Consider the following 13,490-nt stretch of genomic DNA (forward strand, 5'->3'; position numbering starts at 1 on the left):
TAGGAAGAGCTTCAAAATATCCTTGGGGGGAATGGCAAGTCCCTAGACTGTATGGTAAGATAGAAGCAGTGCTTCTATAGCCAGGACCCTGAGGATTTCTGAATCATTAGCAGATACAAAACCCTTCAAATGAAACTTATAACTAACTAATTAGGGGGTTAAGACAGTTCTGTTGCAAGAAAAACTCCAAACCTAGAGACCTAGTAATTATTGAAGCTTGTCCCAAATTTTTCCCCACATCCATCCCGTCCCAAATTACTCTCACCTTACAGTAGCCGTGAACTATGACAGTAATATGTTCTCAGCAAAGAAACTGCTTCATTGGCCTCCTCTGAGGAAGCTCTCGACAAATAATGTCTAAGAGATGTGAGTCAAGGGAGCCTAAGCAGCCAACCAAAGAACTCACGCTCTTACTCTGCAAATTAATAAATGGGGCCTTGGTGTTTTCTGGTCTAATATTTGCCTTGGTATCCTCATCTGGCAGAAGCCAGAATATTGAGGGCAGGGCCCAGAACTACAAATTTTAACAACCTCCCACAGAGGATTGATTCTTATGCATCCTGATGTGAAGAAACACTGCGGTAAAAAAATATTAAAATGTAAACGTGATGAATACCTTGATGAAGCTTAAACCCCCATTTTGAATATGCTACCCATTATTTTATAAATTATTTTATATATTTATATATTATATAAATTATTTTATATAAATTATTTTGTTATATAAATTCGTCCAGATGCAGCTAAGTCTCACCTAAATAAAACTCTCTAATCATTCACAATGACCTCATATTGCCTTGGGCACTTACCATCTTTGTCACTTTTTCTCAGCCTTTTTAAAGCAGTTTGGATCATTATTTGTGCTCTTCCATCTTTTTTGACTCCCCGAGACCCGTGTTATACTCTCATTGTCTGGATCTGGCAGTACCTTTCATGTAATTGAAACTCCAGAAATTCTTATTGTTAACTAATTAGTAGTTGATCTTTCTCTTAGTTTCTTTCACTTGATTCACTTTTTTAAATAATCCCTACACTGTCTTCAGATGCATCCCTACCCTTCAAGCTCTCCTCATTCAGCATTCTTGTTTTCAACCTCCTTCCTCCCTAATCATTCTTCCACACTCCTTTCTGTCTTTCACCTTCCCATATTTGCCAACCACTTTGCTTGTCTGGTTTTCCCTTCGCTGATGTGTGATTATGTCATTATGTTTAATAACTTCCGGTGTGCAAACACTATAACTACTCTGTCTAGTTTGCCCAGGAGCAGAGTCGAAGAAGTGCAGTTCTCTTGGGTAGACCTGTAGGGTGCCATGGAAAGAAAATTCATCATGGACACTTCGGGCAAAGTAAGTGCTACCTTTAAAATACATTTATATCATTTCCATTAGTTATCTAAAAAGTATACACTGAAACCAAGTTAAGAAACCATTTCCTCCAATCAGATTAGCAAGGATTTTTAACCACAATACCTAATGTTTTCCCACTTGTGGAAACTCAAGCATCACTGATGGGAGACTAACTTTTTAGGAACCTCCTGGGTGATAGTTTGACAATATTGTATCAAATGCTTAAAAATGTGTCTATCATTTGACCCGGAAATTTATTCCAAGGAAATAATTATGTTGTTTTTATAAATAGGTTAATCATGGCATTGTTTTTAAGAGGACAACACTGGAAACAAGATATGTCAAACACTAAGAAATTGATTAAATAAATTCTGATATATTAGTCAATAAAGTCCTAAGTGATTATTTTAAATTACCTGGAAAATACTTATAAAGCAAAGTGCAAGAACAGACTGTAAAATAGTTTTCTTAGTATGATTACACAAACACACATAGCATATCAATTGGAAAGACTTAACATATGTTACAAACAGTAATAGCTGAGTGCCAGGTTTGCCATTTTCCGCCCCCCTTTACATGTCTGAGCTTTCCAAGTTTTTTGCCTTGAGTGTGTACCATTTTGAAATTAGGAAAGCGTTTTTCATAAAGTATACACTTTTACTGGAGTTTGGTAGGTGAAAGCAGAATTATTTCATCTTGAGAAAGAAGTAGTGTTTTTCTATATAATTTTATTTGAACTTCTCTTGTGGCATTTGTCCCTTTTCTTTGTAATATAATACATATATTATCTCCTCTATCTAAATTTCTTGGAGACATAACAGAGTCAGTCAGTTCAGTATATCTTACAATTACTAGCACAAAAAAATTGCAAATGGAACATACATAAAATCATAAAGCGTACTAAGGCCACCAGATATTAAGCTCTATCAAAAGTAAAGTATTTGATCATTGCGGTACTGCTGCAAGAACTGTCAGGATGATATATGGAACAAGAGAAACGGCTTCCAGAGAGAAACCTGTAAATGTGAGAACTTCTACGTATATAGTAAAGGGGCTAATTAAGCATAAATGAAAGAAATAATCAAGAGTTCATGTTAGGACAATTCATTTAGATTCTATAACTGCACATCGCACAAAAAAATGATTTTAAGTTGGATTTAAGAATTAAACACTTAGAAGTCAAACTATAAAAATCTAGAAAGAGAAGAAATATTTATTTGGTCTCTATACAGAGAGAATTTCCAAAGCATAAAAATGGGATAAATAACAAAGGAAAAGAAGCTTCTAACAAAAATTTTTAAATGTGTGTATGTGCACACACACGCACGTAAATGCACAAAAATTAAGGTTCAAATATCAATCAGGGAAAATCACGTACAGCAAGCTGACAGACAATAACTTATTCCTTTAATGTGTAAAGAGGTCAAATGATTAATGAGAAAAACACCAAGATGCGAGTAGATACATACATTAACTCTATGACCAAATACTCCACGAAAGAGGAAAGTATATATGACTAATATAAACATGGAAAATATTCAATATTATTAGCATTCAAAAAATACTAGTAAAAGAGATTGATTTTTTGTGTCTATTAGATATTTTGGTTTCAATGACTATGGTCAGTGCTAATGAGGGTGGGATAAATGATGATATAGATATTCTTTTACTTCTAGGAATTGTGCCAAATTATTAAACATTTCTACTAAGAGATTTGGAAATCAATTCAGCCTTAGCAATGTCTCTATCTTTTCCAAAATAATTGTTACTTAAGGAAACCAGGCAAGTCAAAATTATGAACAAAGCTGTTTATCACATTAGACTTTGGAACAGTCAAAACAATGGAAATGATTACATTTATAAGTGGTTACTAAGCAAACTGGCACATTCAAATGATGAAATACAAAGTAGCCATTTATTTATTTATTTTTAATGTTTATTTCTTTATTTTGAGAGAGAGAACAAACGAGCAGGGGAGGTGTAGAGAGAGGGAGAGAGAGAGAATCCCAAGCAGACTCTGCCCTGTCAGCCCAGAGCCCCACGTGGGGCTCAAACCCATGAACTGTGAGATCAAGACCTGACCTGAAATCAAGAGTCAGACACTTAACCAACTGAGCCACCTGGGTGCCCCAAAAGTAGCCATTTAAAATTCTGATTACAGGGGTGCCTGGGTGGCTCAGTCAGAAAAGCACATGACTTTTGATCTTGGGGTCATGGGTTTCAGTCTCACGCTGGGTGTAGTGATTACTAAAAAAAATAGTTAAAATTCTGATTACAAAGCATTTGAAGTGATGAGAAAATGCCTACTTACAAGTAAATGACAAATGGTCATTACATGGTGGCTGTCACTAGCAAAAAAGCAGAATACAAAACTGTAGACATGATCTCTACTGTATCAAAATTGTTTTAAGAGACTAGAAGGAAATATGCTAAAATTTCAGTAGGTTGCATCTAAAATTGCAGTGATCTTTTATTTATGATTTTTGTACTTTACTAATTATAACAAATAAGTGTCGTTTGTATGATCAGAATAAAAATTAATTTTTTTCACAAAAATTTTGTTGTCCTGGTGTCAACAGACAATCACATGCCGGGCAGCCATTGCGTGGAAAACAGGTTCTACTCTTGCAATTGAGGAAGTACAAGTCGATCCACCAAAGGCTCGGGAAGTTCGTATTAAGGTAAATTTAAGTCTTTTAACTTTTACCTTTGTAGGTAAATGTAAGGAAATCCTGTTTCATGAAATGAAACATATTTTATATGTAATACATATAACATTTGCATTTGGGGTCTGTCCACTTCTGTTAGTAAAATGAATTTTTTAAACTAAGATAAATGAATAGAGGTAATGAATGTTTAATATATTCTTAATATTTGTAAAATACTGGTAATTTACTCATCTACCATAATTACTTTTTAAGTATTGAAATTTTTACTTAAATTATATAACATCATAGGTCTATATACTTCACAATGTGACCTAGAAGGTGTTTTAAGTACTAACTTCTTTTCATTGAGGGAAAGGCGACAAGAACTGCATTTCCCCCTACTTCAATGATGCAAAATTGATATCAACAAATGAATATGCAATGACTAACAGACTAATGTTCCGTCTCTATTGTTTGGAGCTCACACATGATAACCTCAGAAAATGTCTGAAAAAGTTCACTGTGGGGGCGCCTGGGTGGCGCAGTCGGTTAAGCATCCGACTTCAGCCAGGTCACGATCTCGCGGTCCGTGAGTTCGAGCCCCGCGTCAGGCTCTGGGCTGATGGCTCAGAGCCTGGAGCCTGCTTCCGATTCTGTGTCTCCCTCTCTCTCTGCCCCTCCCCCGTTCATGCTCTGTCTCTCTCTGTCCCAAAAATAAATAAAAAACGTTGAAAAAAAAATTTAAAAAAAAAATAAATAAATAAAAAAATTAAAAAAAAAAAAGTTCACTGTGTGGTAAATTTCAATTTCTAGGAATGAGCAGCTAGGACTCCATGATAGTCTTCAAAGTGACCTGGAAGAGTTAACAATTATTGAACAGAGCTTGGACCAGGGATGGGAAAACAATGACCTGTCAACGGCTTCTTGCCACTCTCAAATCAAACTTTTGATTAATACATCCCAAATTTTATAAAACCATTAAATACCCAAGATTAGGAGTATTATTACTCCTAATTAAACATTAATATCCACCTATCTTCTAATTTGAGATCAGGAAATTGAACACTTGACTTAATAAATAAGACAAATACTGGATGCCATATGCATCTAGTCATACTATATCTAATCAAAGTCAAAGGTGTAGGAGGATGGCTACAGGAGTAACAGAGACAAGGAATGAAGGGAATTGGAAAGATGCCAAAAGGAAAAGGTGATGGAGGGAAGTATAAAAAGACAGACAGGCAGTGAAAGACAAAACAGGAGAATTTGGGAACACTGAATAAATTATCAAGTCCATGTCTAGTGTTACACTCAAGATTTTATTTCACCAATGAGACATGGTAAAGAACAAAATGATAATTGATAAGAATGTACACAAAGAAAGAAGTTTGGTAACTGACTGCTGTTCAGAAGCTGTATTTTTCTATTTATCATCCATCCAAACAGCATTTAATTAGTCCTTATTGTGTACTGGGTCACCATCTGCTGAAATGTTTACTAGTTAATTAGTCAATATTCTCTGTTCTTACATTGATAGGCTCCTTAACTACAAAGGCTACCCCCTAAATAATAAATCCACAATAGGCTACCAAGGTAGAAGTTGCATAGCAAGAAACTCAGCATCACACTGAACCCTGAACAAATCAAGGTTAAGGACAGGGTCTGTTCATAAGAACAGTCAATTCCACCTCCAGTTTATGCCATGGGAAACTTCCCCAAAATAACTGCATACTCTTATTTGATATGTAGAACCAAAGTAATAAGGAGATTCCAGGCTGCTGCATACCTAAAACAACACTTCTAGCCTTTGACAGCATCTTGAAGCCATTTTAGCACTGTGGGAACCAAAACCACAGCATATTTCTCATGAGCACTTTCTCTTCACCAGGATCCTTCATTTGCCAGGATCATATACCACAGTTGTTCCCAGTGTTCCAGCTGTAAATGCTGCCACTCTCACTACACACACTGGAGAACTAGTCAATATGCTCAGGCATAGGCTTTTCTGGCTGCAACCCAGGCACAGCAGTAACTTAGGGGCTACGGTACATGAAATGTTTCATTTTTATGACCAATGTCATTGGGTCAGGTCTATTGACAGATAAGAAAACTCAGGCCATTAACTAAGAAAGTTTTAAAACTTCACAACGTCAACTAAATTTTGCAATGGTTAATTTTAACTTAAATTCATTGTTACATTATTAATTTAAAGAATGCTCTCAATGTATAAATTTGAAATGTTAAAAACAGATTTTCCTAGAGCATTGGAAAAACATTCAACGGTATGGGCCTAAAATTCTTTGTTTCTCAATCATGGTGTTATTGATAATGTGGCAAAAAGTCCTTCATTGTATGTGATTGTCCATCATATTTCAAAACTATTTGATGACATAAATGTACAAAGTAGATTTCAAAAAAATCTAAGTTTATTTCCAGGTCTTAACATGTGCCACGTAACTTTGGACAAGTCATTCTAAGTCTCTGAATCTCCCTTTCCTCACCTCTAAATTGGGAATGATACAATCCACCCTGTATTCCTCTGAGCATTGTAATAGGGATCAAATGACACAGTTCAAGTAAAGAAATTTTTTTAATAATCAGTCTCAGATTAAAAGAAAAAGATAAAGGAAAATTCCAAACCAACTGATTCTTGGCTATTTAATTCTTATGCAGATGATATCTACAGGGATCTGTGGTACTGATGATCATGCAGTAAAAGGATTACTCTCCGTAAACTTTCCTTTCATCCCAGGCCATGAAGGAGCTGGGATTGTAGAGAGTATTGGCGAAGGAGTGAGCTCAGTGAAACCAGGTAGGAAGTGGGGTAATGACACCTTCCCACAAACAGCCTCCCAAAGAGCTCCCCTGCACAGAGAAGGAACTTAAAATGCATTCACTGGGGTGCCTGGGTGGCTCAGTCGGTTAAACGTCCGACTTCAGCTCAGATCATGATCTCACAGTTCGTTGAGTTCAAGCCCCGCATCTGGCTCTGTGCTGACAGCTCAGAGCGTTAGGGGTCACTGATTGTCTCAAATTCTATGTCTCCCTCTCTCTCTGTTCCTCCCCCGCTCATGCTCTGTCTGTCTCTCCTTCAAAAATAAATAAAAAACATTAAAAGAAATTTTTTAATAAATAAATAAACAAACAAACAAATAAAATGCATTCACACACTTACAGAAGAAAAAAAACTGGTTTACCTCTAGACTCTTCTAACTAATCACATATCATTATATTAAATGTATTCAGTCATTCCAAGAGTCACATGGTTTCTCTGCTGTTTTCTCTAGCAATTCAGAGGGGCAGTAGCTGAGCCAAGAATATATCCATAACTAAATGAGAGTTGAGATAGGTGTACTTCTAAATAGACTGAAAACTATTGAGACTGCTCCTTACATACTGTATCCCCCACATGTTTACCACAGTGCCTGTCCCATGGTTAGAATGCATTAGAATGTTTGACAGATGAATGTTCTAATCAACTGGAATATCAAACTTGAATTTTCATTGACAGGATGATGATGATATTTCAAAGAATCAAAGAAAGCAAGTATATGTTCTTCCCCAGACTACCAAAAAAGATCTGGACATAGCTATTCTTAGCCTGTCTGAAATGATTAGAGTGAAGAAGAGCAATCACACAGATTAAGATACTATAGAACCTCACAACTTGGAACCAGGCACACAAAGAGACTTAATAAAGGGCATGGTCAGGATATTTGTGAAGCTCTTACCAGGGAATTCATTTGGCAAACAATTATGAGATACCTACATTGAATCTGACACTAGGCACAGAAAGGCGACAAAAGTAAAAAGGCACGGTCTATCTCCAAGAACATAATGCAAACAGAAGAGATATATGCTCTAACTCCTCTTTAGCTTAAAAAAAAAAAAAAATTGCAGTGAAAGTTTTGTGTAAAACAATGAGGGGTTGGAGGAGAAAGAGTTGGAGGAGAAAGGACAAGAGAGCAAAAGTTCTCCTGAATTTGAGATCCACTACCTATGGAATTTTTAAAGGCCAGTGAAGTTAAGATGTGCCTTATCTAAACTTACAAGAGAAACTAATGTTACACCACATGTTAACTAACTGGAATTTAAATGAAAACTTAAAAATAAAACAGCAATGGGCAATGTTATGCTGGCTACCATAATCTGCCCACAGCAAGTTTTCAAGCCATCCAATGAAATTTTTATAAACATACTATTGTATTTTTGACCCAGTAATATTTTAAACTAATACTCATATTATTATTTCTCTATATATAGGAGATAAAGTCCTCACACTCGCTATACCACAGTGTAGAGAATGCAGTTCCTGTTTGCATCCCAAGGGAAACTTCTGTGAGAAGCAAGAGTTAGTAATTTACCCCTTACTCTATTATTAAATTGCTGATATTGTATAAGCACTGACCTGTAACTAAATGTGCTCTCTTCTGTCTTTATAATTCCACGTGTCGGTGCCGCCACCTGTAACTGTGTCTGTCACCGCGGAACAGTGTTCTACCTTCTTCTGGATTAATGCTGGACAAGACCAGCAGATTTACCTGCAAAGGAAAAAAGATTTATCACTCTTTCCGTGCAAGCACATTCACTGAATATACGGTTGTACCTGAGATTGCAGTGGCAAAAATTGATGCTGCTGCTCCTATGGATAAAGTTAGTATCATAAGCTGCGAGGTGTCTACAGGTTATGGAGCTGCTGTAAATTCGGCCAAGGTGAGGAAGTTACCCGTGTTAATGAGTGTCATAGTGATTTGCCTGGAAAACATCAAAATGTTCAATAGTTGTATACAGTTCCAAAGGTTCCAATGGTTGTTTTTGTTTGTTTGCTTTTCTAATTACCTATGTGTCCAGGGTTGATTTCTAATACAAACATGCTTTGTGAATTTGTAGGTCACTCGCGGTTCCACGTGCGTGGTCTTTGGACTTGGTGGAGTTGGTTCAGCCATTGTCATGGGCTGTAAAGCATCTGGTGCTTCTAGGATCATTGGGGTTGACATCAATGAGGAGAAGTTTCCCCGGGCAAGAGCATTAGGGGTCACTGATTGTCTCAACCCTCGAAACCTCAAGAAACCTGTCCAGCAGGTGGTCATGGAAATGACAAGAGTTGGTGTTGACTTTGCCTTTGAAGCCATTGGACTCAGTGATACGATGGTAGGTGGGCTTAGGGCACAGTGCATAGATGCTTAAAGAGGGTGGGGCGGGAGTGAGAAATACATGCTAAATATCCTCACATAGATGGGTATAAACTCTCCCGAACATACATTTTGGACCTGTGGACCCCAAATGTAAAAATGGAAAATAAATTCACTCTAAAATATCTATTTTAAAAATAAAAGTAATATATACTTAAAGATATGTCATTATAATACACAAAATTTAAACATTCAAAAGGCCATAATACCAGTATTCCCTTTTCTTTATTCCTAGGTCTTCAGATATACTCTTATATTTAAGTATAAACATTATTTAACTCACAAGATAATTATGGGTCCTGTATCAGAAGTCCTAGGGATATAAGGGTGGACAAAATAGGCACTACACTCTTGGATCTTACAGTTCAGAAGAGAGAATATATAGACATTTAATATGTTTTATCGTGTACCTAACATACTTGATAGACAAATAAAGGAAGTAAAGGTAGTAACATAGGTAAAAGAGAAAATAAGGCAAAATGGAGAAAAGGAGGAAGACAATAGGACAATGAGCCAGAAAAGGAAGTAAAACAAATATATAAGATATGAAAAAGTACACTGTACATCCCTGCAAAACTGAATTAAAAATAAATAAATAAAGCTTCACACACCCATATATGTATATGTTTTATTTTAATAGAAATGAGTTAGAGAACCATGGCAAGTGAGAAGTTCTGGCAAAGGCAGTGAGTAATTTTATTTAATAAATATATGGTCCTCACTATATATCAGATAGTGTTCTAAATGTCTTAAGAATGGTAAATTATTTAATCTTCATAACAATTCTATGAAGTAAGCAGTATTAGTCTTCCTTTTACAAATGAAGAAACTGAGGCATATGGAAGTTAAGTAACTTACCTAAGGTCACACAGCTAGCACAGTCTTTCCCACTAAACTCTACTGGTTCTGTAAAGAAATCCCATCACTAGCAGTGTTGAAGGTGAGGTTGAGATAGCATCTGGCCAGGAAGAGGTTCGAGATCTAGGAACACAATCCCTCAACCTCTGGTGGTAGTTGTTACTTGTGTGGGAAGGCACTTACGGTCATTATTGTTGTTATCAGATTGCTGCTTGGGATTCCTGCCACCGGAGCTATGGTGTCTGTCTGATGGTTGGGGTGGCTTCATCAAATTCACAGCTTTCCCTGAACGCACCAGATATTATCTCTGGACGGACACTGAAGGGTGTGTGTTTAGGAGGTAGGTCAACCAACAGAAGGGACTAGTTGGTTGCTCTCATGAAATCCCTTTTGACTTTGTAGAAACATACAATTCAAAATTCCTCCTCTTGAGGAAACAGAGCTATAATGATAGAGGTCTTCAAAGACTTCTCCAATAAGTCGGAGAGCTTTGCAAATCAACTTCAGTTAATTTAATTAAATAGGTTTTTTTAAGTTCAAATACAAATTTTATCTCCTACAAAATAGTTTTTGGGTTTTGCCAGTGTTTCAAACAATTCAGTCAACTTCAGTTCCAAATGCTGGTGAGTTCAAAGTTTATTCTGCTACTTTAGCAGCAAATCTTTTGGATAATTATATGCACCAACCTGGAGTTTTGATACCAGCTTTTATCCTCCCAGAGGAGCCCTTATTTCTGAGCATTATTGACCAACAGCTTCAGTCAATTAACATTCCCATCTGCACGTAGTTCCCAATGCCATCTCTATGTGTGTATGAATACACAAAAGAGGAAATTTTGGGTAAAGGTAAGCCCAGGAGGTGGGCTATAAACTGCTAGTTTAAAAAGACCATTTTTCAACCCAGTAACATGTGAATACTGACCCAATTTTTCTCTAAAGGAATTCTAGGTAACAGAACTGTCTGTAGCAGCCACACTTAGTAACAGCAGTCAATAGCTTCTGATGTATAAATGATTTATCTTTCATGTTCAATGTCAGATTTTCAGAAGAAAATCTCCATCACAAGTTTACACTTGTTTCCTTTTGGTTGGTTTGGCATTTCTCAAATCTTATCACAATAGCCTTTTTTTTTTTGTTTGTTTTGCAGATTATAAAACCAGAGACTGTATTCCCCAACTAGTGACTGATTACCTGCAAAATAAAATTAATATAGATCCCTTAATAACCCATCAGTTGCCTTTTGACCAACTCCACAAAGCTTTCGAGTTGTACCATGCTGGAAAAACGTGAGTGCTTTATTTGATGATCTCCACTACCCTGAATTCACAGACAAATGACTCTTCAAACATTTCCAAGTGGTTTTGTGAGAAAGAGATGGCCACTTGGATCTTCAATATCTTTCGCACTCTCTACCTTATTTCCTACTATTACCAGGATTAGAAAAAGTTTTACCTATAAGCCCCTCTTTGGGAAAGTTCCACATCAGCTTATTTTTTAAAAATGTTCAAGGATTCCATATAATACTAAGAAGCACTTGACACTACATTGGCCAATTATGTATTACTTTTCTGGTTAGAGAAATGATCTAGAATGAATGAGTTGACATTACTGAAGTCATACAATTTTGCAAGGAATCTTAGAGGCAGAGGTTTAGATTCCACCTAGGGCACAAATCCTTCTGCATCATTTCTGACAAATGGTCACTCTGTTTCAGCTAGCAAACCTTCGGGGATGGAGTGTTCACTCAGTGTGTTCATTTATTCATTCAATGTTTATTTTGTGATGGTGCAGTGTTTGCCAGGACTGTCCTAAGTGCTAGAGACACCAGTAGAGAATAAGCAACAATAAGTAAATGAGGAATTACTCCTGTGATGAATGCTTTGATATTCTCATTCTGATTCTAAGCACATCTCCCTTTCAAATTCTCTCCCCCAATTCTACCTACATTCTCTGATTGGTAAGTGATTTAAAAAAATTTTTTTTAATCTAGGTCTTTAAGTTTTATCCTGCTTTACCACCTTCTTGGTTTTGACCTAGCATGTCAGCCAATCTGAATCAGAAATAAAGAATCAAGAAACCTCATCTGAAATTTTATGAACAGATTATGGAGAATGCAGAGAGGGGATCTAGCAGACAGTATACATGCTGTAAAAGGAACACCCCCCCCAAAAAAATTATTATTTTTTCCTAAGAAGACACAGTGCTAGATTCCGGGGCTGACAAAAGCTGATCAGAAGCCATAGCAGAGGGTTTGGATGTCTTTGTGATCACACAGCCTGAGAAACAGTCCTCAAAGCTGAGGCCTTCCTTTCTGATGTTGGATACTGATGTTGATCCTGCTTTCACCATATCCAAGTGGTGATATTAACAATGATCCCAATCAGATGATCAAGTGATATTTCATATAGGTGAACTAGGATGAAGGTGGAATTGGGAGGGGGTACGAAGGAAAAGGTAGGCAATGCAACGTCACATAATACAGTGCATAATTGCTTTGCTGAAATCACTGTTTCTTAAGCAATTCAATCACTTTACTATTACACTTTTATGTTTCAGCATCCGCTGTATTCTGCTGTTCTGAGATCCCAGATGATAAAAGGTGAAAGGGCATCCTTGGGGATATCATTCTTTTCCTGTATCACCTCTCTGATCATTCCAGTACAGTGGAAAGAGGCATACCAGAGATGGAAATGCAGTGTAATTGTGAAAAATGAAATATGTGCATCTTGAACGTGGCTGTAATAAAATAACTGCTCAGAGAACAGATATTACATAATTCATTCTGTGACTTTAAAAAGAGAAATGATGGGATTTAGTGATGACATTGTTGATATGTCCATCAACCCAATTGATCTCTGTCACCAGTCCATGAAAGGTGTCACTGACTTATCCCTTGTTGCCATTCTCAGAGTACCTCCATAATACACAGATTTCTCTGTATCTTTCATGCCACACCAGGGTTTGCATGATTTTGCTTCTTCCTCAACATGCTGGAGTATCATAAATCTTTGGAAGGCTTTCTCAGGACACAGTAAGCCATTTTCTATGCTAAGGTCTTTAGACCATTCTATCCCTCTACCTATGAAATGTTGAGCCACAGTTCACTGCTTTCAAACACAAAAATGCATTTGGGAAATCTTGCCAATTCCACCCCTAGGTAGTAGGTATAGGACCCTCTCAGAAGAATTCTTCCATATCTACAAGCTCCAAACTCCCTCTTCAAGTCTTTGAGCCAGTATAATCATTTCTTCATTGAGGTTGAGAGATTAGGAGCAGAAAGAAAAACTCAAGCTCCTCTTATCCTGCTTTTTTTCTTATATTTTTCATCTGTCCATGAGTCATTTCTATTCTCCTTAATCCTTCAGCTTTTGAAACACAAAAGCTGACAGGAAAATTCCTCTTACAATTGCTTTAATTCAATATCCCTTCCTGATATCTGAGCCCAGA

General features: G+C 36.7%; 1 protein-coding gene across 1 annotated transcript; it reads left to right on the forward strand.

The window, feature by feature from the left end:
• Positions 1–1,225: 1,225 nt before the first annotated feature.
• Positions 1,226–12,809, forward strand: LOC109247189 (alcohol dehydrogenase 1-like). Its single transcript, XM_019415612.2, has 9 exons — positions 1,226–1,346; positions 3,926–4,027; positions 6,668–6,806; positions 8,258–8,345; positions 8,488–8,707; positions 8,885–9,145; positions 10,249–10,384; positions 11,191–11,329; positions 12,600–12,809. Exons 1-9 carry the CDS (start codon positions 1,311–1,313, stop codon positions 12,622–12,624), a joined length of 1,146 nt encoding a protein of 381 aa, XP_019271157.1. The 5' UTR covers positions 1,226–1,310; the 3' UTR covers positions 12,625–12,809.
• Positions 12,810–13,490: the final 681 nt, after the last annotated feature.

This window comes from Panthera pardus, unplaced genomic scaffold (assembly GCF_024362965.1).
Source record: "Panthera pardus isolate Hobbes unplaced genomic scaffold, ASM2436296v1 HiC_scaffold_13, whole genome shotgun sequence".
NCBI lineage: Eukaryota > Metazoa > Chordata > Mammalia > Carnivora > Felidae > Panthera > Panthera pardus.